The 26,617-nt window shown below is 43.7% G+C and overlaps 1 protein-coding gene across 1 annotated transcript; it reads left to right on the top strand.

Moving 5' to 3' along the window:
- Positions 1 to 22,876, top strand: LOC102561615 (kininogen-1-like). Its single transcript, XM_059731866.1, has 10 exons — positions 1 to 195; positions 6,136 to 6,246; positions 7,671 to 7,755; positions 11,862 to 12,010; positions 12,893 to 13,000; positions 14,894 to 14,975; positions 16,870 to 17,021; positions 18,376 to 18,483; positions 19,474 to 19,554; positions 22,758 to 22,876. Exons 1-10 carry the CDS (start codon positions 1 to 3, stop codon positions 22,806 to 22,808), a joined length of 1,122 nt encoding a protein of 373 aa, XP_059587849.1. The 3' UTR covers positions 22,809 to 22,876.
- Positions 22,877 to 26,617: the final 3,741 nt, after the last annotated feature.

The raw sequence follows: 26,617 nt of genomic DNA, 5'->3' as shown, positions 1-26,617 counted from the left end.
ATGAAATTCTTCATTGTGCTACTGCTCTGCTGCAGTTGTTTCTCGAGCAGAGCCAGCCCACTCCCCTCTGAGGATGTAGACTGTGACCATCCTGAAGTCTTTGAAGCTGTGAATATAGCCCTCAGAAAATATAATGATGACAAAACAGATGGCAACCAGTTTGCTTTGTACATGGTGATGGATGCCCAGCGAACAGTAAGTACGTGTTGCAAAAAAGCATTGTGGAACATGTTCACTTACTTGTCTATGCCAAATTCAGCCCACCTCCCTGAGGACAGGTAGCATCTTGCCCTGCAAGTAGTTGTAGTGAAATCAATTTAAATCTTTTGTATTTAAATTCTCTTCTATTTAAACTCCCTGCTTTCTCCAAGTCCATTCATAGCATCTGATGAAGTAGGCTGTTGCCTACAATAGCTGCCTTCTACAATTAAATCAAAGGAAGGAATTTTAGAGTAAAACACTAGTCAGCATGAATAAAGGCAAAGAAGAGGCTTCCTTCTGGAGCTCTAATAATTATAGGCCAAACTGTGAAGCCTTACACTTATACTGGTGAGCAATTCTTGTCAGCAAGATCAAGTGTGCTAAAAACTACTCCCTAATATAAGAGACTCACAATCTGCCCCCAAAACAGTCTTAATTCTTGTCACTGGAAGGAGGAGAAGTCTAAAGTACGGATGGGCTACACAGTAGGGCTGTGGGAAGCTTTGGGTGATGATTCGATTTGGAGGAGATTCAGCCCGATTCGGTAGCTGAATCTCCGAATCCAAATCGAATCAGGACACCATTTTAAAGGTCCAAATCAATTCAAAGCTCTCCAAATCTTCAGAAAAGATTTGGAGAGCTTTGATGATTCGGGCAGTCCCCGGTGGCTGCAGTAGGGAGCTGCAGCCAACTCTGACCTGGTAAGTATTAGGGGCAGGGGAGAGGGGCTGGGGGAGGGGACCATGGGGGGAGCCCTGCCAGTCCCCTGACCTCCCCGCTCCCGCAGCCCTCCCAACCCCCGTCCACTCCCCCAGGCCCCCCATAGCTGCCCCCACCCACCCCAGCTCCCGGTACTTTAAAGAAAAGCCCTGGTGCTCACTAGGTGCTGCTGGGTGGGGGGGGGGCACCACCCTGGCCAGCTCCAGCCCTTTATGGAAAAAAAATCTGAGAAAAGCCCTGGGACTTATCATTTCTGCTGGAGGGGGCAATCCTCCCCCCCCCTCCCCCCCGCCACACCTGGCAGCACCTGCTGATTCGGGGCTTTTTTTTTTTAACAAGTGCCGGGAGCTGGGGCAGACATTGCCGGGCTGGGAGAGAGACAGGGGATGGGCCTGGCCTAGCTGATTCGGAGATTCGACCAAATCAAATTGGGACAGTGATTCAAATCACCGAATCAAATTACTGTCCCCCCGAATTGGCCGAATCCAAACTGAATACTAGCTGCTTCACACAGGCATACTACGTAGCTCCTTTGAAATCAGTGGATCCACTTGAGAAGCAACATGCTACTCCACATGAGTAAATGTATCAGAATTTGGCCCTATCATATGACTGAGTTTCTCCAATGCCACCAGGGCAGGACTAAGTCAGACAGCCAAGGTTTCTGTTCCCAACTCTACTACTGCCCCAACTTGTCATCCTACTAAGTGAACCTCTTTCCTTTTCTGTGTTGCAAATGTTTACCCACCACTAGGAAAACTTTCCTGCTGGCGAAGCTCACTTGCTAGGAAACTTAATGTGATCTTCTCCTGAGAAGGGCTGGTAACATCATGATAAAATTCCAAATAATGGACTTAACCAATGATGGAAATATTTGGAATAAATTACCTTTGGATGGTATATGATTGGGGCTAGTTCTGAGTCACATCTTTATCAAAAAAGACCAGGCGCTCTCTTAGTCAAACATGGAGAAGCTGAAGTTGGAGGAAAAAAGATCAGGCAAGATCCTTTGCCTCCAGTCTTTTCTGTTCAGCATTAATCAAACAAGAGTATTTCCTCCCAAGGGCCACACAAAGACAGTGTTACTGGGATGATAATGGGAGGCATTGCTTTTTTCCTTGGACCAGCATTCACATTTGTTTTCCTGCCGCACCAGATTTCGGTATGAATCATTAGACTATTTTATACACAAAGATCTCAAAGCACTTTATGCAGGCATGTTCAAGGTCATAAAGTGAGCTAGCAGCAGAAGTGGGACTAGAATTTACGTCTCCTGACACTTAGGTTCCATGTTTTCTATGCTTGATATCAGCCAATGTACGCTGGAAGGAGGTAAAGTCAGGAGGGTCCAAGAGCCCCAGGGACAAGTGGCAAATTCCAGGGTACCAGAGAAATTTTCTCAAGCCCCCACAAATCTGGGATCACTGAATTTGTTTGGGGTGTTGCTCATAAATAAAGCCCCCTCCTTGCAAGCAGCGTAAACACAAAAGGACAGATTTATTGTAGAAAATAAAGGCAAGGTAAACATGCAAAAACACCACGTGCAATTAAAACACTAACAGCTATAAAGCACAGTTTATAAGTTGCACCCTCTTAGGGAGGCTTCAACCATACCCAGGCAGTCAGGGGCTTGGGGGGTCACCCAAAGGGATAGCTCTGGAGGCCTGCACCCCAATACCTGCTACTTAGCAGGAGAGTCCTATGAGCTGCTCCTTGGGATTTGCTGCATCTCACGGAGCTGGTAGTGAGTGTAGGTCCTTCTGCAGTGCAAGGGGCCCCTCATTGCTCCCTGGAAAGCTGTAGGGCACTGATTTTCACTTCTGCATGGTGGCTTTGAGGCTTCAGTCAGCAAACCACACCCTCCAAAATTCCTAGCCCTGATCCTCAGCTCTGCAGGATCAGAAAACTGCAAAATAACTCAAAAAAGAAAAGCCAGGCCTATCCTGGCCCAGGCCTGAATGCACAGAGGGGCTCAGCTGCACAGCTAGGCGAGACACAACAGCTGTAAAACAATAAAAGGGGGCCCCAGCCTATTTTCCACTGAGGCCTGGACCAAACAGCAAAACGTGCCAAGCTCCTCACCCTGGTGCAAAACATGCCAGGTTTTTAATCCTGACCCAAATTTGCTGGGCCTTTAATCCTGGCCAAAACTGCCAGGTTCCAATTCTAGTCAGTGTGCTCCAGGGATTAATACCCCCATGGTTTTAACCCACTCAGAACCCAAATGGGAACATACAGCAAGGCTCATCTACATAGCTAGGCTGAGACAAAAGAAGTTGTGACACCAACAAAATGTGTCTGGCCCTCGGCATGGCCCAAATGTGCCAGGTCTTACCCTGGGCAAAAACTGCCAGGCCTTTATTCCAGGGCAGAAACTGCCAGGCTCCAACCCTGGACAGTGTGCTCCAGGGATTAATATCCCTACAGTACTATCCCACTCAAAACCTGGGAAAAAGGGGGAGAAAAGAGGGAGAGAAGCTGTCCCCCAAACTCTGAGACAGACTTTCTCTTCCTTTACCTTGGGTTTCCCCTTCATATAGCTCCAACTTGCTTCTCCAATGCAAAGTGGGGAGACCCCCCCCCCCCCATGGGGAACAGCTCTTTGCAGCTTAGACCCTTAGGTCTGCAAGAGTCACCCAAGGAGAAAGAGCACCGAGTCCCAGGTGAGAGGTTCTATGTAGTCTGGCCCGACATCACCCAAGCTTTTCCAATCAGGGCTTCCAGTTTTTTCTCTTAACCAATACACTTAAAAAAAGAACACTGCCCAGTATAGCCAATCAAGTTGGGATCTGATTTCCCCTGATTATGTGACTGACCCCCATGCTATTTTGTGTACAGTACACAGCAGGGTTATTCCTAGACAATAGGGTGACCAGAATCTAGACTAGACTTCCCAAGGAGCTGGTGCAGTCCGCAATCTTGGAAGCCTTCAGGAGACTGAAAAGACACCTGGCTGGGATATTTTGATCTCAGCAGTATTCCTGCCCAGAGCAAGGGAGTTGGAGTCAATGATTTATCGAGGTCCCTTTCAGCCCTTCATTTCTATTATTCTATGACCTAACCAAAGCCACAGGTATCTGCCTACTGCAGCATCTCCTGCTTCTTTCCAGCTTATCCAAACAGGGGAGAGAAAACAAGATACTCAGATATAGAAAACATGGACTACAATACATGCTGTACAAATTACACACAAAACCCCCATAATTATATTTAAACTAGAATACCTTTGCAATACAAAATGGCTTGTACATTGTGTGTGCGTTACATGTTTTTACTGAAGTTGCCGCTTGTGTTTCCTTCTCTAGACACACTGATTTAGTGGTAGAAAAGATGGGAGGTAGAAATGAATTATGCTGAATTTTTGGTCCAGGCATGGTGTTGAGGGGGTAAGAAGAAAAGCAAGGAAGGGGGCTGCCACAGTTGGCAAGAGAGAATTCAGTAGCATAACTAGGTTGGGGTGAGGGGGCCACCTATCCTGGATGCTGACTGTGAAGGGGTGCCAGGATCCCTCCTTCTCCAGGAGTCTTTGTTGTAGCAGGGGAAGCTCTGCGCTGCCCCGCTTGGCCATACAAACCAAGCGGAGCAGTGTCACATGAAGCAGTGTATCTGGGGGACGGGGAGTGAGTGGGACAAGCAGAAGGATGCTCCCCCTGGCATCTGGGCGCTGATGCAAAAATAGGCACAGCCCTGCCCCCAATATGTGTGTGTGGGGTGGGGGAAAGTGAACAGGACACCAGGACCCAATCTGAAGGAAGCCTGGGCACAGAAGAGTTGACACTGCTGATGCTAAGCAGCGGTCCAGAGGATAACATTTGCTTTCCCCTCACCTACGCCACTGAGCACCCTGTCCCTACCCCACACGCTCAGTGAGTGGCCAATGTTATTGAAAGAATTGGCCATGTCCTTAATGCTTCCTCTAAATAGGAAGTAGATTTTATATTTCGTCAGTCTTGCAACACCAAAAGCATGAATTAATTGCCTTGTTATTACATTTTCATGTACATTCATTATTGATAAGCTACTAAAACATAAAAGCTGACTGGCAAGAGATTGAGCCTGCCCCAGTGAAAGGCATAACTATTGGTAATAATAATGAAACAAAGCAAGAAACAATAAAACAAAAAGGCAACCCTCTCTCTTGTTTACACCTACAATTCATTGGACTGAACTGAGTTATTATTCCTGGTTTTGGGCAAAGGGCAATCTGACATAAAAATTAAACCACTGGAGGATCCATAAAAGTCCCTTTGCTCCTTAACAGTCAATTTACATCAGCAAATGATTCAGCCCAGAATATTTTTAGAAAACCTTTGGTAGGTATTCCTTGGCCCAGGGAACTGCAGCAGGTCTGTAGTAATGCTTGACAATATACAAGAGGAAATAACAGAAAGCATTGGGCCAAAGTCTCCTCTCAGTTTTCTCAGTGCAAATCCAGCATCACTCCACCATCACCTACTTGGCTTCAGCATGGCAGACCTGGGGATCTACCTCCAGTTCAAGACTGCAGGACTTGAAGGAAGACAAATGTAATCACCTGCAGATGCAGACTCAGCTTTGGTGCAGTTGCCACAGAATCTCTAGTGACTAAAACCAGTGATAAGCTTGGTTTAACATCTCACCCATAAGCTACATCTTACATATTGCAGTGCCTCTGGCTGCCGTGTGAGATCACTGATTTGCTACTGAGTTTGGGGCACGCAGAGAAGTATCTATTACTAAATTATCAGCGCCAATCTCTGCAGCCTGCCGCTGCTGCCAGGGTTTACCTGGGAAAGTTTCCCAACCTTCTGCTGAACTCGCTCAGCTCTGCTTAACTGATAAAGTCCGACTCAAGCACAGTCTGCAATGACAGACCTGCAGACTGTTGAAATAGCAGCCAACATTTTCTTAATCAGAGTGCACAGACTACAAAGGAGTATTGAAAACATAACTGTTTCTCTTTCAACCTTCCTCCATCCGAGAGACAGTGGTTTGAACAGGCTCAGCAATGGGTAACTAGAACAAAGTCTGTATTTGGCAGGGTAAATTACTGGGTCAGAAAGATTTTAGAGATCAGCTCAGTGGAGACCAGTAGCTAATCCGAAGCCCATTTTATACCTCCTTGCTGTGCACGGGTAAGTTAACCTCTACGCTTTGAAATGTTTGTTGCCTCCAATGCTCTGCTGTCTTATTAAGAGTACAAATGATGACTTCATGTTGTTGTTTTTTTCCCAGGCAGGTCCTGGCGCACAGTTCTTTGTGAAGTATCGAATAAGAGAGAGCACTTGTGCCATTGGGGAAGGCAAAGCCTGGCAAGACTGTGATTACAACACAGCTGTGGAAGCTGTAAGTGGCTGCCCTCTTCTTTCAAAATTCTCTTTCTGAAAAAAACAATGTAATCCACCAGTTACCAGTCTCCTGGGGAAGGTGTGCAGTTCTGCTTTGAAAAGGGACTGTGCCAATGGCATTGTGGGGTTGTGTCTCAATAGGCTGGCAGAAAAGATGTGCTCCTGCAAGTAAAAAATAAAAAGAAGTCGCTGGGTTCCCTCTCATTTATTCCTACCTGCCAGCCCTACAAACCCAACTTAGTGTGCGGAAGTCAAGTCATGAGCTCTCTCTTTACATGCCATTACTGGTAGAAAAAAGATTAAGCAGGCTGAGTTGTGCTCTCTGTTAAATTTGTATAACCTGTGTTGCCTTCAGTGAGATTGCACAGATGGAAATGCTTGGCATTAAGTGAATATTTTCATTTGTGGCACCTGAGAAGGAATAGAAGCTGGCTCATTCTCTTAGCGGAGTTGTCTGTGGAGGGCTGACAGGAGTCAAATGCAATCTGAAAGTGTTTTCATCACCAAACTCAATGGGTGCCATCAAGCGCCAGACCTCCTGAGCAGGGAGGAGCTGTTTTATGCAAATATTTTTCAACCTAAAACTGCAGTGTAAGAAGCCATGGTACAAGTGGCTGGAGCAGTCTGTATACACTGGAGGCAAATATCAAAATAGCTACCACGTGCATGTATGGAAAGCTTAGAGCAAATTGACTCCCAGTCTCTACCAGTAAAAACCACCCTGGGTAGAAGAGGGGCAAAATATTCACCAGGAGGGCCTGGTGGCAGTACAAAGAATCTCAACCTTCCCTCCAGTGGAGACTTGCAGCCAGCCCGTCCCAGGGACAGGGTGTAAATAGGGAAGCCATAGGATTCAGTAAAACTTAGTACCTGTATAATTCCTATTTGGCCCCTACTCCAAGAACCTTGGCTCCTACCTGAATCACCGTGAAGTGCTGTGAGCTGAGCTGCCCATGAGATCCAGATTCTGTGCTAGCAGAGGGCGGCTTTAGCCCCAGTTGTTAAGTTTACAAATGAGGCATCCTTTATTTATTGAAATGTGTTCCCTGCACGCATTCCAGGTGCATTAGCTAATTAAGAAAGACAATTTCTATCTAATAGTAGAGATTCCAACCACATTTGTTAATCATAAAACAAAAGATACCTTTCATACTACCTGCTTAGCCCAGCTCCCGCTTTCCTGTGATCAGCCAACCCGCCCCTTCCACAGCAAAACCTTGGACTAATTTAGACAGTAAACCTGACAGTCCTTCATGAACAACCATGATTGCTCATGTCAGCCTTTATTCCTCTTATCCACTAAGCATTCCTTACGCTTGCCGACTGTATTCTGTTTCAACAAAATGCTTCAGGAATATTTCACACCAACTGGATTTCTGCATCAGGTGGATTAAAAATTAATGGTGTCATCTGTGTCTGTAGGAATCAGGAGAATGTACAGCTGAAGTTTACATTGACAAGACCCAGAAAACCAGTAAAGTTTCACAGGAATGCAGAATCAGGCCAGGTATGTGACTGTTCAGGGGGACATTAGGTAAGTACTGACTAAAACAAAAAACAAACGCGCCTATGTTGAGATCTTCTGGTAATTTTAAAGAAAGGAGCATTGCATTACTCCATTCAGGACCTCATCAATCATATATTATGGGCCACCATAAATGAAAAAAATGAAATTCTGCTCTACCTTCTTATGCATGTAAGTGCTGTGTCAATGAAACACCAGCAGATTATTAGTAAAATTTGCTTTTGAGTAAAGAAACCCAAAGCACCTGAGCAAAGTACCTCTGAAACCCTTAGATCTCCACCAATCCAAAAAGGATTTTTACTGGGCTAAAGGCACAGTAAAACGACCCTTTCAAAGGAAACTACTTAGGCCACTTGATTGGCCACTTATAATCTACACATCTGCATGGATATCCACGAAATGCCCCTGGAATACATTGCTTTATTGGAAAGATATTACCAGTCTCCAATGCATCAGAGCTGGGCTTCTTTCTTTAAGTATCCAGATGGATGTACACACAGACTCATAGAAAGTTAGGGTTGGAAGAGACTTCAGGAGGTCACCTAGTTCAACCTCCTGCTCAAGGCAGGACCATCCACAATACAATCATCCCATCCCAGCCATGACACACTGCAGTCATGGCTGTGATTGCAGTCAACATACATTAGGGACTGCTACCAATGCAGCTGCAGCAGTGCAGAGAGAGCAGGCTACCCAGCCAAGTACATACGTGTTTTGCAGCTTATCCTGAGCCCCATTTCCTGTGGCTATACAGGTAACAGTACCAGAGCCGGCTAATTTAAAGCTAGCTTCAGTGTGTGCAGTGCCTGCAGGATAGACAACCCAGGTTTTACTGCCAACTACATCTTATTTGATTTCAGATGCATTTGCAGGGCAATGGTGACATCTAGGTGCCAGTAAAGTTAATGAGAAGTATGTGTATTACACAGAGGAGTAAAGTGAGATATGCATTTAAATCTTCACTTGTAAAACTACAAATATAAATTTGAATTCAGTGTCTCAGCCAGGCAGCATGAGAAGCACCACTCTTCTACCAAGCTGGTGAAAAATATACAAGTTTGTTCACAGCTCATGAAAAGAAATAAAACCATAGCCTCCTTAGAACAGGATGCACGCTGTGTCTTGCTCTGTCTGCTTTCTGACTGCTCACTGAAAATAGCATTGTGGCTTTTTGTAACGGATATAACTGCTTTGCCATGCCACTGGCAGGCAAGAATCTGAAGGGTCAGATTCTGCTCTGCTACTCTGATGTAAATCAGCAGTAGTTACAACATGTACATGCTGGAGATAATCCACATTGGCATTAAGAGCAGAATCTCATCCAGAGATTCCTGCAGAAAGAGGTCAAAAGCAATGGGTTCTGCCTGGTGAATGATTTCACAGCTCAGTCTCTCATATGTGAGCACCACATTGTTCAGCCATTAATACTGGAACAGTTCTACCGCGTCCTTAAACTGTTCCACTGTAGCCAGTTTACATCAGGTGAGGATCAGGCCCACAAACACTACCTGAATTCCATAGAGATCTAATACTCACTTTGATTCTCAAGTTCACTGAATTATGAAATTAATTTATGTATTGAACTATGAAATGAATGTATGAAAATCCAGCCCATCATTATTAGGCAGGAAAGAGGGGGAATAAGATTAGTGGTAGGGAACACAGTCTAAAGCCTCCTCCATCTAGGCTTTTAGTCAAAACTAGCCCAACATGGTGCTGCCTGAAAGTTGATTTTGCTGAAAACTGATAAGCACTGGGCTGCCTGGGTGAAAGTTAGAGGCAGCTCTCACAACGGCTGGGAACAGACATTCAACAAGCCTGAGCCTGAATTGATTTAATCGTTGCAGATTAGTCTAACCTGGCTAGGCTAAATCAGTTTTGTAACCAGAGAGACATACCAGAAATGCAGACACATGTCTTCAGTGGCTCAGGCTAGAAGCCCCCACTTCCCTTGCACAGTGCTGAGCTGAGGGGGGCATGGCCATGCCCACGCAGGATGGTCTGATTGGGGAGGGTGCTTCCCTCCCCCTCAGCAGCCCAACAGGGGATATTTATCACCCCTAACTCTGTGCTTCTCCCCACATTAAGAAAACACTGCCAGCTATCTGGTAATTCTGCCTTTGTTTCATGTGCATCAGCTCGGAAGTAGCCAGCATGTGGCCTGCTCGCTAATGCTGAGAGGTGTCTGTGAGGGATGGGGGAATGCCTGCTTAGCAGACAGTGGTGAGGGAAGGAGGAGCAGAAGCCAGGCAGATGTCTGCAGAGACTGTACGAGCTGCAGCCAGGGAGCAGAGAGCCCTGCCCAGAGAGCATGCTGGGATGCTGGGGGAGTCTGATTTCATTTAAACCAGCAAGGGATCTGGGACAGACACTGCATAACCCGGTTTGACCCAAATCAGTTAAGTCTGGATCAGCTGCTTGCTGCTATTAATCCACCTGGTTCCAGTGAGTTCAGTAAGGCTGGTTGGGATTTCAGGGGAGGTGATGCTCTCCCCTACCTTGGGGTCTTTAAGAGAAGGCTGGATAGGTATCCGGCTGGGGTCATCTGACCCCAGCACTCTTCCCTGCCTAGACAGGGGGTCAGACTCGATGATCTGTTGAGGTCCCTTCCAACCCTAGCATCTATGAGTCTATAGATCTATGATATTACATTCAACCAGGTTTATCTCAAACCAGTTTCAACCATTCTCAAGCTGGTTTATGCGCACTGAACATCTGTTCTGTTACAGGTTTAAACCAGTTTCTGATCACTTAAACCAGTTTATGTGTAATGTCTGTCCCTAGCCAATATGTCTGTTGAGCAGCTGAATGTAAAACTGTACGGAAGCTCTACATCATGGGGGCTCACCAGAAAAACTGCCAGTTGAAATGTTAATGCTTGGCGGCGAGTTTAAGACCTCCATAGATTATGAGCTGTCCAGTAAAACCAGACCTCAGGGAAATCTCACTTTATTGCAATGGTAACAGGCATATTCGGTGGCTAGGGCCAGATTAATGAACAGACAAACTAGGCACATGCCTAGGGCGCTAAGGAAAAAAGGGACCCAGTTGTGCTTATTTTACATATTATAATTATTGAGTGAATAAAAGATATGGAAATATACAGTATTAAGTAGGGGTCCACAGGTTTTTTTGCCCTTGAGCCCACTAAAGGGTTAATCTGGCCCTGCTGCTGGCTTTTGCCGTTCTCTTATCCATTGCTGATAAATGACACCCTTTCTCACATGTCATCAGAGCTATGTCTTATATTTTCTTATTACAAATAGAGAAGAGCCTAAAACTAAATCTTAGATTCCAAGACTCCAGAAAAGTAGGGCCAAAGGGCCTAGTATCTGATTCCAGATGTGGATCCCAATTTTGCTGTAATGAACCAAAACTGAAAGGCTATATGTCCCTCCAGGGACTTGCATCTGGAGCTGTATTTTGCTGTCTATTTGAAGGGAGTCAAGATTCTCACCACCTTAAACCAAGCAAGCGTTCGATAACTGTCTTTAATCATAAAAAGGATTGATATAAATAGGAGAGTGATCACCTATTCTCTGTATCCGCAGGGGGCATGACAAATAATAATTGGCAAGAAGGGAGATTTGGGTTGTACAGTAGGAAGACTTTGGTAACTGGGAAGGTGATTAAATACTGAAATAAATTACCTAGAGAGGTTGTGGGATCTCTCTCCTTGGATGCTGTTAAGAGCAGGGTAGACAGACACTTGGCTGGGATCATTTAGACACGGGCCTTGGGCACAGGGTTAAACTAGGTAGTCTCATAAGGACTCTTCCAGCCCCCTGTGGCACTAAGAGTTCACTAACGCCTAGCAAGCGAGAAGCAAGGGGATTTCAAGATAGCGGCTCTTGGAGCTGCTCGAATTCGAGCACCCCCTCCCGGAACATGCGTATAAATGTCCATAGTGCCCCAAAGCTTGTCTAATATCCCTCCCAACTATGTGGTTGATCCAAAAAAAGATAGAACCAAAGAACCCTTCCTCCATATGCATCTTGTACTATCATGGCTACAACAACCCTTTGAGACTACTCCAATAAGTGAAGCTGTTTCTTTGAGAAAATCTCATTAATTTTTTGGTTTTTCAGCTCATGTGTGTGCTGGATGCAAACATCCCATTGGGAGCGACAGCCCAGATTTGCTACCCATTCTGAAGCTTGCTGTTCAAAACTTCAACAAAAGAAGTGAGAGACACTTCCTTTATGCTCTTGGTGAAATAATAAAAGCCACGAGTCAGGTTGGTATATTGGATTTTTCCTTCATTTTAGAGAAGATCATACTTTGGCTCCTCCTATGCACATATTCCTTGTTTTTATTACATTTTTCTGTTATAGTTCACAGTCATAAGATGTGTGCTGTACAAATAGTACTGTATTGTTCCAATTATAAGTCAATCTTGCATATGAGCCTAACCCATGTTTTCAGATTTAATTGGAGGGAAAAAAATCTCTTGAATATTGGTTGATTTTTTTAAGGTCAACCAAACATCAAATAATACAGTGCAATGGACATCCGATTGTCAGCAGGCAGGTTTTAGGTTCATGCTGCATAGAAGTCAAGGGCAATTTTTATGCCTCTTCTGGGGGGGAAAAGGTAAACTTATATTCAAAGCTATACAGCACTTTTCACTATCTATAGAAGGGGAAACTGAGGCACACATTGTTGAACACCGGACTGTCAGTGCTTCCAGCTATGGACTCTACTAGACTGTTACTAAGCATGGTTTGTCTTTGAGCAATGTTCAGTGTTACCTCAGCTGTTCCTCTTGTCAATGCATACTGTCAGCAACGGAGGTGTTTGATGGCAGTGAGGGGCAACCTGTTTGGCAGGCATGCAACCAATTAGCCCTGCACCCTCCCCAAGTGCCACTCCAATCCCACTCACCAGCATGATCTGCTGGTCTGCTTTCTACTTCCTTCCCTGTGCAAAACAAGGATCATATTTTCCCGTTGTGCTGGGGTTTGATGTGGCTTACAAACTGCAGCATGAGTGAAAGCCTTGAATGGAAGGCCCTGCAAAATTGTATGATCTTGCTGTCCGTTTGGTGACTTCATATAATAATTTTATTCCTCAAAGACTTACTGAAGCATTTGAGAAATCTCCTGAATATCTGTTCTAGGTGGTAGCCGGAATAAACTATGAAGTTGAATATAAGATCAAAGAGACAAATTGCTCAAAGCATGAATATCAGGATTTACATGCAGAGTGCAAGCCCATTTTTGGAGTCGTAAGTAATCTTCACGTATAGCTGAATATACACGTTAGGAAATAATAACGACGACAAAGATTCTGATTCTGCAAAACAGTTAAATGCTTGCTCATCTTTAGGTCAGTGGGACTTCAGCATAGGCGTTAAGTTAAACATTTGCTCATGGATGGTACTGAACAGGAAGCGCCATGTTTAAGTGCTATGCTGAATCAGGGCTCTTGAAATGTCTGCAGGTTCACCTAGGCGACCAGAAGAGTCTCATTAAACCAATAAAGCTTTATTTTCAAGAAGATCCTGGCCAAGAACTCAGCCTGGGAAAGCAGTAAAGTCCTCATTAAAATGGCAAACGCTTTAAGTAGTTTCAGGCAGATAGTTCCTAAGGAAACTAAGTAGCCAAATTCCCATTGTTCTGCATAGCATCTGAGCAGGAAAGGTTTGCTGGAAATAATAAGTAAATACATATTTCAGCTATGCAGCACCGAGTCACCAGCTGGCTTGCCCAGAAGCATTTCCATCAGGGAGTGGCTAATGCAAGTGAGGCTTATTTAGTCTTTAGAAGAAAAGACCGGTGGGGGATTTGATAGCAGCCTTTAATTAGCTGAAGGGTGCTTCCAAAGAGGATGGAGTGAGACCATTCCCAGTGGTGGCAGATGACAGGACAAGGAACAATGGCCTGAAGTTTCAGCACGGGTGGTTTAGGTTGTATATTAGGAAAAACTTTCTCACTGGGAGGGTGGTGAAGTACTGCAATGGATTACCTAGCGAGGTGGTGGGCTCTCCAACCTTGGAGGTTTGTAAGGCCCATCACGACAAAGCCCTGGCTGGAATGATCTAGTTGGGGATGGTCCTACTTGGAGCAGAGGGCTGAGGTCCCTGCCAAACTTAATTTTCTATGATCCTAAGCATTCTCGAGCAAAAATGCCCTCTTCATCCCTACCATTGCCAAAATCATTTTGTGGACAGTAATGAGCAGGCTACCAAAAGCTACTTATATCTCAGCAAAATGTATGTGTAGCAGATAAATGTCACTGCAGAATGTCTCTATGATTGCTGTTCACAAATTATTGAGGGGACATGCCCTCTTCAGAAGTGTTGTCTGGAAGGAGAAGGGAGGAGACCACACTGTTCTGAATTGATAAAGAAGTGACTGTTGGACTATCTGGGTCCATGCCCTGGCATTACAGACTTGCTAGTTAACCTTAAGCTCATCACTTCATCTGTTTGAGCCTCCATTTCCAACTCTCTCAAAGGATTCATGAATTCAGCTAAGCTCCCTCAACTGTAAGACTGATCACATGCCCTGTAGTACTAGGTCTCAACCATTTAGCTGCTCAACTGTTAAGCAACCTTATGAGCTGACCACATATAGTGGGGTAAAAGAATAGGGCAGTAAAACACTGGAATTGAGAGGTGGTGGACTCTCCATCCTTGAAGTTTGTTTTAAGACCCAGGTAGACAAAGCCTTGGCTGGGATGATGTAGTTGGGGCTGGTCCGGCTTTGAGCAGGGGGTTGCACTAGATGTGACCTCCAGAGGTCCCTTCCACCTTCATGTTCTGTGAGTCTATGGTTCTGTGTAGCACTTGTTAGGGATTGGCAGGTCTTGTCAACGTATCTGCAGCTGTACTACCCTCAAACTAATGCATCTGAATCGTTATCTTCTGCTGCAAGGTCTACTACTGTGTGCTCCGAACCATGAGAGGCAACAGCTCAGGGCACAGCCCAAGGACTTGGTTCTCAAAGGCTTAATCACCTTGCAATCACCTTACACTCTCACAGAAGCCAAAGGCAGTCAGTAGCATTCATAACTATCCAATCAAGCTCAAAGTCTTTTTTCCCCTATAAGCGGGGGCACTGGGACATTTACATGAGTTCAGTAGTCTTAAAAACTGTTGTTTCTTTTTGAAATGCAGCTTGAAGGTCGCTGTGAAGCCAAGGCTTTTGTGGATCTCAGCAACACAATTGCAAGCATCACAGAGAAATGCATGTTTCCAGGTATGTGGAGAATACCATTATCTGGAAAGTGGTGAAACTCTAGCTGATGTGTTACGATTACAAATTAATGTGTAATCAAAATGCAAAGGCATTGAGAAAATAATGAGAGGAGACATGATGCTGGGCAAGAAAAAAAAATCAAAGGTCTTTTCCCCTCCCACCAGGAAATATTAATACATTTTCTCATTTTGTAAAAGTAGGTAAAACAGCAGGGGAAGTTGTTATCTCTGATCTGTCCACCTTCTGTCTACTATGGCATGTTGGGCTGGCCACTGGGCTCCATATAGGGATGGCCTGGATGATCTCAGAGTCAGCCCCACTATAAAGGTCTGCAGAGCAGCTTCGACAGCATGATTTTTCACCTAAGCCACTTGTGCACATGACAGAGGTTTAGTCCTCACCGTTGTCTTTTTTGCCCCCTAAACCGAAACAGTGTTTTTGAACACCGTTTCAATTTTTCCACCACATTACACTGACTGGTGTCCGGAAAAGGTGGTGGGGATGGTGCATGGAGTGTTGGAAGCCCAGGCAGGCTTGGGGGAGTATTGGATCAGGCGCCTCCAAGCAGGGGCAGCACCCGGCCAGCTAGCAGCCCGCCCAGGCTACCAGCACCCTGTGCACCAACCCCAAAGCCTGCTCCAGCTTCTAGTAAACCCAGCCACCATCCTGCTGTCTTTCCACTCTGCCCCAGGGGCAAGCCAGCCCATTCTCAGGTGGCCACACGTGTTCTGCCAGCTGCAGGAGGCTGCTGAAGGCAGAAGCAGCAAAGAGCCTGATCCTTATTATCTGCAGAGCCTGCCTGTCCCTCCTGCAACCAGAGGGCAAGCTAACAACAGCATTGTTGCAATTTGCAACATTGCAAACTCTGTAAACCCCCAAAACTCTTGCATGTATACAGGGTGACGTCATTAAGCCATACAAAGTGACATTGTCATCCCATGTACATGGCAATGGCGCCACATGTACAAGCACCCTAAACTTTACTTAAAGGTAGAATCAACTTCCTTACTCCTTTCTACCATCACTGCCAGAAGAGGACCTTTCAACAGACATTAATGTCACACCATTCATCTTCACTAAGTGATTTTTCAGATATGCTTGCAGGAAATCTAGATTTGCCAAGGAGCTCCAGTCCCCCCTCCCACATGGCAGAGAAGTCCACCATTGAGGGCCTACACAAAGATACAGATGTGAACAAAAAGACAGACGTGGAACAACATGGTCAAAACTAGGTTTTCTATGTATATCCCCTTTTCAAACTATACAGCCACATCCATCCCAGCTGGTATCTTCCCAGAGCTTGTTCACTAATGTGCAGTGTTGCCACCATTTGTATTTCATGTCCTTAATTTTATTTTTTACTTTGATACCTTACAAACTTTTCAGGGGGTAAAAGTTCCCACCTCTACCTGATTAAACAATGACTACTTTACAGTCACTGAGTGCAAGGTGGACATACCCCCAGACATGTTCTCCTTCAAATAATGCTTATGATATTCTTAAAAATACAGTTGGTCATGCCTTATAATGTACACTCAGAGCTTTCAAGACTGGATGTTGTCTCATTTCCTCTAATCCAGCCCTCACCTAGTTGCAGATGAGTCTGTGTCTGTCTTCTCCACCAAATATACTTTGTGTACACAACTCTCACTTCTAGGAGAAGCAGATTATTGATCAAATACCCTATCTAGCCTTAGCTGCTGAATTTACATTTCCCTCACATACCTCCTACGGAAGCTCAAAATATTTAGGTTCAGTCTATTAAAACACATTCCATTCAGATAGCTATGGATTTCCAAATAGATGGTTCCCCAGCCCTAATACACACTGCATCTTGTTTTATTCTTTGGATTTATTTGTAACCCAATGTTTCTTTCTGATGAGGGAACTGCAGACCCACCAGTCTGTGCAGGCTGTCCAGTTCCCATCCCGGTTGACAGTCCAGAACTGGAGGAAGTACTCAAGGTTTCCATGGAGAAATACAATTCAGAGAGCAATTCTGATTTCTACTTTAAAATTAGAAGCGTATTCCACGCCACAGTCCAGGCTGGGATTTAACCTTCCTTTTAAAATTCAGTTTTATTTAATCTCATCGCTCCTTATGTTGTAGAGACGGGCCTAGGATGTGGTATATCTACAAGTCTGAGCTGAATCAAGGCTCAGTTTGAACCACCGGTTCACCTTACTCACAAATTTTCGATCATCTTACTTTGTATCCAAAAGGGAGTAAAAAAACCATTCCTTCAATTTCAATATGGCATGGACCCAAAACCCTAAGGATAGGTACAGGTTCAGGGATCTGCTTTTTTTCCCCCATCCTTCTTTACCAAACCTTTCTCAACATTTTATAGCTGTCCAAGTTGCAAAGTAAGGTATTAGGTAAGATTATTCAGTGCATCCTCCAGGCTCAGCATTCTATCCTATAATATTCTCCGGTGCCTTGTTTGGCAATAGTTTTCACAGGCTCAAAAATAGATTTCCTCCTTATTCCTTTTATAATCTGAGTACTTGCATCCAAATTCTGTTCTTGGTAACACACCATTGTAACGTCACAAAAGTAGAGTTACTCTAGATTCACACCACTATAAATTGCAGAGCAGAATCCAAATTTGTAACCAAATTTGATCCCTATCTTCAACTTGTCAATAAATGAGAATGCACACTTATGGCACTGTATAAATAAATAGTTCCTATTGCAGACCTAAACAGGTCTCATTGTCAGAAAATAATGAATATTCACCACAATTTATCTTGTGCTAAATGCCTTCTGAGCAATGCAAACCTCTTCAAGCCCTCTGCTCAATTCTTTTCCTTTAGTAATGTTTTAACAATTCTAATACTTATAAGCAGTTATCATTTCAGTACTGGGAGCTGGGATCTTAATACTCACTGCTGAAGCTTTCAGTTGACAAACGCTTCTTTGTTTGTAGCAAGATACACTGATTAAAATCCTGACTGATGAGACTCATATTCAAGGTAAAAATGCCCATCTAATTGGGAAAGAGACAAAACGAATTAGTTTATACGCTGCATAGGATTAAAATAAAAACATCTACTTCTCCACTTCCCCAAACTGTACCAGCTACAACATCCTGCTTATTTGCCTTTCTGCAACGTCTTCTTTTATATTGTCCCATGCCTGTAAGCCACCATTCCTGAGACTTATGTCATTTTGCCCTTTATGTTCTTTTCCTCCACTTGCAATACTATGATAATATTAGCAGGTCTAATGGAGTATAAAAAATAAGTCAATCAGAAATGGATGTAGATCATGACATTTTTAATGCTCACAACCCTGCTGGTCAGCTGCTTCTTTTTACTGCATTGTTTTTATTTTCTGTGATTCCTGTATGAGAAAAAATGCATATTTACTGAGGAAACCTTGTGATTAATTTTTCAGGTAGTTGCTGGAAAAAAATATACGATAAGTTTTGATATTCAGGAGACAAACTGCTCCAAGTCAGAAGTGGAGAAACTGAATGAAGACTGTGAAGCTGAAATTGGCAGTGTAAGTAATTAGGATGCTATGGACTAACACATCGAACACCCGTTTCCTAATTCACCAAACAGAATGACACCAGAGAATGTATACGGTAAACTCATGTAAAGCAACATAATTGTGTTTCTAGGTTCAGTTGCCTCTTCTGCTAGCCAACCAACCCAATAAATATCAGCCAATCCTCATGCCACAGTCTCTATACATGGTGCAAAGTTGACGGGACAATTTGGGGCCATTTCCTCAGTTGTGAATCCAACTGGAAGGTGGGAAGGAGCAGACAGGGTGTGGGAGGGCCGAGCTACTGGAGTATTGTATTCCTGAGGGTATGCGCCCAATGAATTGGACACAAAGGAGAGCATGGCTGGGTGGAAAGGTCGGCTAGTGCTGCTGGAGTGAATGCATTTGATGCTGAGAGGATTTGCTGGAAGGAGTCACTGATGGAAATGGTGCTGGAGGCAGGAGGGGTTGGTGGGCAAGGAAGTATTATTTCCTTTCTCTTTCCTTCCCAGCTGCATAGTGCTCATTTCTCCCGTTGAAAAATGCTACTGCAAGGAGCACTGCATAATATCAATGGACCCAATCCATAATATCAATGGGCACATTTAAGATTTCACCTTAATCCTTGTCTACCTCAATTTACCCATCTTACATAGGGATAACAACATTAATACTTCCCTACCTCTCAGAGCTTTTGGGAGGATTAACTACTTAATCTTGTAAAGCATTGGGCATTAAAAGTGCTACAAATTATTGTTGTGTGTTAAATTGTATGATCCATGCAAGCTTCCTAAAGCTAAATAAAACTAAATGGGGATGTTTTCCGGTAGAGGAACCTCCATACTTATGACAACTATATTTTATAGATGTGCATATAAATTCCCTATTCATTGTGTTTAAAAGTATCATTAAAAAGCTGTATCATTACACATACACAATTCTGATTCTTTGTGATGCTTTGTTGATTTAAAACCTCATGTTTCCTTTCTGCTTTGCTCACAGATACCGTTAGATTGCATAGCAAATATATATGTGGTGCCATGGAAGCAGGAAATCTCCGCTAAGGTTAACTGCATTGAATGGGTATGAATCCTAAATAAATTTATTCTTCCATTTCAGCCTACTTGAAGCAAGGTAAGTAGCAGGGAGGAGACTCATCTACATGAGATGCTACATTGCGGTAATAACAAGTACTAAGTGACTGCCCAGTGACAAATGCTCAGTGGGACACACGTGTAGACGTACCCTGTGTCGTGGAAAAATATCTGCCCTCCTCTATCCATCCAGTTCTCAGATTAGCTCTGATTTGTTCTAAAGTGATAGGAGGGATAACGCTTTCTTGTTGTCATATTAGTTATGTCATGAAGTGTTCTCTCACCCTGTGACCCTGGTGGTTTTGTGACACATAGGCTGAACTAAGGCAATGTATGATATCTTGGCCTACATGAGAAAAAACAGAAGGTGCAGAAGGAAGCAGCAGAATACGTAGACACTGTTTTGGTGATTGGATGCCTGCTCCTTTGCTTTTGCTGTCAAACTCAAATTCTTGAGGTGCTGAGGATTATTGACCCCCGCACCGCCAATCCAGCTGCATAGAGCCTGGCTGGCCACCACAGCATAGCTGTGGGCAGCCAAGTTCCTTTTCTGGTGACACATGCTACTGCTGTGTGCTCCATGCCGCTTTGTGCGGCTGTTTACTTATGCGATACCAGGAAAGGACATCCCAGTATCAAATATTGACACCGTGCTATGAATTTTCAGCATGGTGCACAGTGTCACATTTGCCACGTATGGTTTGCACCACTAAAAACAGGTTTGCAGAGCTGCATACCACATGTACAAGCTTGTATGGACGTGTCCCAGGAGTTCAAAAATCTCAAAAATGTCTGCTAATCTGTGTTTATTAGCCGGGAAGTAGATAGTTGTTTTTTCTGAAGCAGCAGTTTCCACATCCCCCCATTCCACCGTTACCAGCCCCATGTCTGGGATATGTGTACTGACTGACCATGACCACTTGGATCATGTCTGTGCTACAAACCATAGTACAGCTGGCATTGGATTTCAAATATGGTTTCACCCTAGGTTTCCTCGTACAGTGGCTAAATAAGGTTCAGGTGTTCTAATGAGTAGAAGCCAAACCATGTTAGACATCTGAAGTAGCAAGAGCAATCACTCTGTTGCTTAAATTAAAAGGCATTCTTATAAAGGGTGTTCTATATCACTACATGAAACAGAGCTCTGTGTTGATCACCTCTTCTTAAACGCATGGCGGGGTGGGGGGTGTAGACATTAACCTATGTTAATCATCTCCCACTAGTTCCAAATATATATTTCCAATCTGGCAACTAAAAATTCATTATGTAGTACTTCACAAAATACAATGAGCCAGGTTTTTGCTTTGTGCCTATATTGAAACTAGCGTTTGACATAAATTACCACATTGTTTTTTCTCCTTGATATGATATCTTATGAGTATGCCAAGGGCACTTTAGTTCCAAAATTGTTCACAAATGAGAAGTAATACGCACACTTACAAAAAGCATTGATTCTCATCTGAGCGGGGTATGCCGCACTGTCCTTTTCCGTGCTAGAAGCAGCTAAATGTCAGTGATAGATGAAGTGATTGCTTTACTTATAATCTCCCAACAATTTTGGAATATTTCTGGAAGAATAGTTATAAATAGTTAAATTATTTCCATTCAGATCATAGATAGATAAGATTATATAATTTAGCCCAGAAGACCTGATAAAACATTTTTGTTAACTGGTTCACATTACACCTCAGCTATAGTTTGCTTGTTCTCAAATATTTGAAACTAATGCATTGAGCAAAGGCAACCCAGAGAACTCCCTCTCTCCACCAGCTCTTTAAACATTTTTGTTTAAACTTTTACACTGCAACCTCAAACGAAATAGCAAGATTTTGTTCCAAATGGTGTACCATGTGATAATCATTAAATTACCGTAATCTCTTTGTCTAAATATCTACCATTACCTTTTAGATGATAGGCACACTTCCTGAAGGCTTTACCCCTTTCCAATCACCTATGGGGCATATAACTGGGCCTGGACAAGAAAATCAGGATGGACAAGGGGCTGGGCATTAACGCACAGTTGGGCATGGGCATGGGCATGAACATGGCCATAGGCATCGGTTTAAGCATAGACTTGGGCATGGGGAGGGGCATGGAAGAGGGCATGAAATTGGGTGCGGGCATAAAAAACATCATAAGGAGGACAAACATAAAGACTGCAAAGACAAGTCCTCTGAAGAATCGGAGGAAAAGGTCTCTTGCCAAAGGGAAAGCCAGCCACCAAGCAGAGATGGAGGTCTATTCCAGTCAGATGCGTTAACTACTCCTGCGGTTACGGTGGGTCCAAGAGATGATTCTTCTACCCCTGATATCCCTGCAGAACCAGTTAGCCCTGCAACTGTTGAAACTCCTCCTGATATTTCTTTATTAGATAAGCTTCCAAATCCCTCAGAATCCCGTGTTCCCAAGTGTCCTGGAAAGCCATGGAAATCAGTTATGCAACTCACAAATCCTTCTGAATAGCCCAGATTATTTACAAATGAGGATCTTTAACCTCATGCATCAGCACAGCCCAAATCAGAAAAACCTTCACCTACCAATACTGATGTGGATGATTTTGACCTTGTGGGTGCTTTATTCTTTTAATATGAACAGTCTGTGATCCATTTTTTCAGGCCAGAGATAGAAAATTATACAAATATTTTCTCTGGAAGCCAAAATATTTCTTAGAAGAATGGTTTCCATACTGTTACATACAATACTTAAGAAGGTCACTAGCAAATCCTGAGAACAAAGAGCACAAGGCAATCTCAATACCTGATTCACCCCTCACAAGGGTGCTCATTAGGAGTGAGTCCAGTGAAATCTGTGTGACACTGCTGTAGAACAAGCAACAGTGAGAGGAAACCGCGGGTTTCTTTCTCCAGGCTTCCAGTGAAGTGAATTGATTCAGGTATTTGTGAGTCCTTTTTCTCATATGCCAAAAGTATTACACTCACGCCCATTGTGCTAAGTTTAAAATACTATGGGGACTGGTACAAAGATTTCTGGGAATTATCTGAGGGAACCTAGTCAAAGGATAACTGTAGGGTGAGGAAAAGCAGCTCACATTGTGAAATAGGACAAGGCCCCTTCCCTTAAATATTTAAAATCATCTGCTGGACTGACAATTGAAAAACAATAAAATAGAAATGTTTTACTCGTGGATTTCTTTACTCCTATTAACATAATCTCCAATTCTTTACCATATAGTTGCTTTCTTGGAGGAGACATTGGAGGGAGAAGTCACAGAAACCCAGATAAAACATCATCTCTTAAGCAAGTCCCAGCTGGAACGCATTTCCAGAGCAGCAAAACTATTTCTGCTATGTAGAATATTTGCTGTACAGCATAATCACAGAAACTAACAGCTTTTCCTGTGGGAGAGGTTCACAGGTACCACAGGTCTGAGAACAGACTTATGGACAGTATGGGATGCTTAAGATGTCTGACACCTTCCATCCTAAGACTGTGTTTTCTGTTGCAAACTATTTGCTTGTAGCTCAGCAGAAATTTTCTATTCTGGGTGACTACCAAACCCAGAATATTTTCTGAAGTTTTTAACTAAAATGTTCCACTTATTTGCATGTATAATATTAAGGAAAACACATTGTTTTGCCATGTTAAAAATTCATATGGCTCCTTTGCAAATCCTTTATATTCCCATGGTTTCATTCAGGGATTTGAGAGTTGGCTGGGGGCTTCCTCCTGTGTCCATGCAGCACACACATGAAATCTGGCCAAGAAAGAGGTCTGTGAATAACTGGAGTTTCCATGTACTTAGGAGAGGTTGGTTAGTGGTTAACAGCTAAATTCTCTAAGATTTCATCTCTACCGAGCATGTCCCAGCCTGACATGGGCAGATCTAGGATTTGGAAAAGTGGTACATATGGTGCATCCTCCTGTTACAAAGTGTGTGTTTTTCTCCAGGTAAAAAGAAACTGAAAACTTTACTAATATGCAAGGGAACTAGGGCTGTACTGTTCTGTTAATCTTTGAAGCGAAGAACAAATAAAACTTAATTGGAATGAGCTAAGAACAGTCTGCAGGGCTACGAAATAGGAGCTATATTACCAAGAGCACCTGACAGACAATAGAACTGCAGAAGAAAGGCTAGCTTGAATAGTGGAACAGCAAGACCTTTAAAAATGAGACAGGGTCTTTAACACTTGTGAATGAAAAGTTTAGGAGGAATCAGGTAGATTTTAATGTGCCATGGATACAACTGATGCTCTCACTGCTGCCTTAACAGCAATGCTGCTGCCACTGCCAGGCAATTGGTTTTAAATTTTAGGTGCAGAAGAAATTAAATGAGGTGCAACTGCATCAGTGCACAGCCCTGCCTCACCCGAGCCACCCCTTAGCCCAGGGTTGCAAAAGTTGATTAGGACATTGCTGGTAATCGCTCCTCCCACCTGCTGGAGCTGCGGGGTCACCTGCAACAGCATCAAGAGCAAGAAGCGGGTCTCTTCTGTTCTCACTATGCTCCTGTTGCTGATGTGTGCGCAGAAGGAAGAAGAACAGGTACAGGCCGATGAAGAACATTGGGATTAGGTTGGAAAAGCTGCAGAGTGTGGGAAGACAGGAGCAGGAGCTTATCAATGGGGAGGCAGAATAATATCATGGAAGGGAAGGGTGTGAGGAACAGAAACTAGGAAGAGGGACAGAAGCCATGGAAGTCAAAAGGACACAAATAGGGGTTGGGGGACATGGGCCAGAGACCAAAGACAGGAGCAGACAGAAGGAAATGAGTGCAGATGGAAGAAAGGGGCAGGAGCTGAGGCAGTAGTTACAATGGACTGGAAAGGGGCAAGTACTGGGGAAAGGAAAAGGAGCTGAAGGAACAGAATTAAGTTGGAGAGACCAAGGCAGAAGGGCTTGTATCCACAAGAGGAGTTCCCTCCCCAACAAGGAGGATTGCATCAATTAGTGGCAAGGGAAGCAGAAACAACACTTGAAAAAGTGAAAATGCCTGACTGCAATGTGGTATGACATAAACACACAAGTTCAGGCAACACTGAGATACTATATTAATACAGATAGTAGGACACTGCACTATGGATCTTAAGATCTCAACCGTATTGATGATCCATGCAGCAGGGGGGCTGTTCAGCACCATAAGATGATTTTTTCATTCATTCAGTGTTTGAGTTTGAAAAATATTAAGAATGTAAATTAAAAAGCGTCTTAAGAAAAGCCAAGCAACTCAAAGTTAGAAAATACCTGTATTCAGGTTGTACAAGTTTAATTGATGTTGGTACACTGGGTGGACCATATTTTCTCTTTTTCCCCAATTTAAACATTTGTTTTCATTCTGAATCAGAACAAAGCATAGAATTTCAAAATTTACCAGGAAACTAAACGTCAAAAACCATTGGTGTTGGTCACTTACAAGAAATTATTTCAGTTTAGACTTTTTGATGTGTAACTTTTTATTTAACCAATTTGAAAACAAAGAATTGTCTTGACATCAAAACAAGTGAAGTTTTCCAAAGACTTAGAAACAAGTTTTGTCATCTTCAGAATGAAACGTCTCTGTTTTTCTTCAAAATGAAATTATACTAAACATGCTCAAGGACAACGTCAGTTGAAGTGAAACAGCATATTCTAACCAACCAACAAACATCCCATCAAAAATATCCTGTTTCAGATCATTTGATGAGAAGCTCTATTGGGTAACAAGCTATTACATTGAATCTTGTCTGGTAAAGCTGTAGCTATAAAACTAGGACTTCAGGAAGGAGTGAGTCTCTCACTTGGCCAGCAGATGGCAGTTTTTCTGAGCTGCTTCTACAAGTTCCTATTTTAGGGCTTTGGTTACAGGTAAAAAGTCAGTAAGCTTAACATTCAGCGCTGTCCACTGCAGTGTGTTATCACCAGTGTGTGTTTATGCAGATGAATGCACCACACCTGTGCATCTCCTTTCTTAGTGCTGAAGCTCTTTCAGTCTGCAAAGAAAACCTGCTCAGTTACTTAGTCTGTGCAAAGTACCCAGTGTGGGTGTGGAGGTCACCAGCATTTTATAAGTACAAACATTGCAAGTTAGTCCCCACACCAGTGGTGATTTACACTGGACCAGCGCAGCTGAACACACTCCTTTATTCAAGCACCTCCATTGTGGGAAAGGGACCTGGAAGACCTCATGAAAGCCGCTGGTTCTGAAAACCAGGAGTATGCCATGGTAATTATGGTGCTAGCTGGACTGAATGTGCTCTCTCTCCTCTCCTCTTCTACTTCTCATTCAAGCGAGGAGGCAGAATATCTATATGAGTTGCTCCTTGAACAACACCATAACCCTAGTGCTGGATAAGATTCGGAATTCCTCTCTGACTTGGGACGACATGCCCATGTTGCACCCAATAGAAATCACATTGCCAAGTACCTGTTCCAGTCCCCTCCCATGAATCACAAACTCCATTTGATACCTACCCCTCATTCAGGAATCACAGCTCTCTGGGAGAATCTGAGTTTAAAAAGTTACCAAAGAGCAAGACACCCCTGTACTGCAGACAGACATCAGCTCCCGGTGACAGGTGCTCAGTCTCCTCAAATACTCTAACTACATTTTGGGAACAGATGTTTTTTCATGCCAACATCTGGTTATTCATATAAGCTATTCAGAACCCTTGATTCCCATCCTGTTCATTTTCAATTGTGCAGTACTTGTGCCTAAAGAAAAAAGTGTTTTATTAAAAACTGAGCTTACTACTGTCTCTAATGTCTAATTACCTAACAGGATAATTATAATGTGTTAAACTATAGATACTCAACCCCTGACCTGTGGGCTAAATCCAGTCCCCCATGCTATGTTATCCAACCTGTGAGGCCCTATGGGTCCATGGGGAACCCTGTGAACCATGGTCCTGCATGCAGGACAAGGCAGAGGTGGTGCGGGGCCTCTGCAGCCCTGTCATAGCATGCAGAACTGGGTGGAAGCAGTGGAGGCCCCCAAGGTCCAATCTGTACTTATTGGACCAGCAAAGGCTGTTGTGGGGCCTAATCCTGGTATGAGGGGTCTAATCCAGCCCCTGAACCAGCCCCACACCCCTTATCTGAACTTCAAGGCTAAAAGG

This window comes from Alligator mississippiensis, chromosome 7 (assembly GCF_030867095.1).
Source record: "Alligator mississippiensis isolate rAllMis1 chromosome 7, rAllMis1, whole genome shotgun sequence".
Classification (NCBI taxonomy): Eukaryota; Metazoa; Chordata; order Crocodylia; family Alligatoridae; genus Alligator; species Alligator mississippiensis.
This window is presented reverse-complemented; position numbering and strand designations above follow the sequence as displayed.

What these genes read in the sequence shown, in the direction of transcription:
- LOC102561615 (XM_059731866.1), top strand. Translation starts at nt 1, where the DNA reads ATGAAATTCTTCATTGTGCTACTGCTCTGCTGCAGTTGTTTCTCGAGC. An exon ending in ACAACACAGCTGTGGAAGCT is followed by an intron (nt 6,247 to 7,670) that starts GTAAGTGGCTGC and finishes CTGTGTCTGTAG; the next exon opens with GAATCAGGAGAATGTACAGC. An exon ending in AGAGAAATGCATGTTTCCAG is followed by an intron (nt 14,976 to 16,869) that starts GTATGTGGAGAA and finishes AGGGAACTGCAG; the next exon opens with ACCCACCAGTCTGTGCAGGC.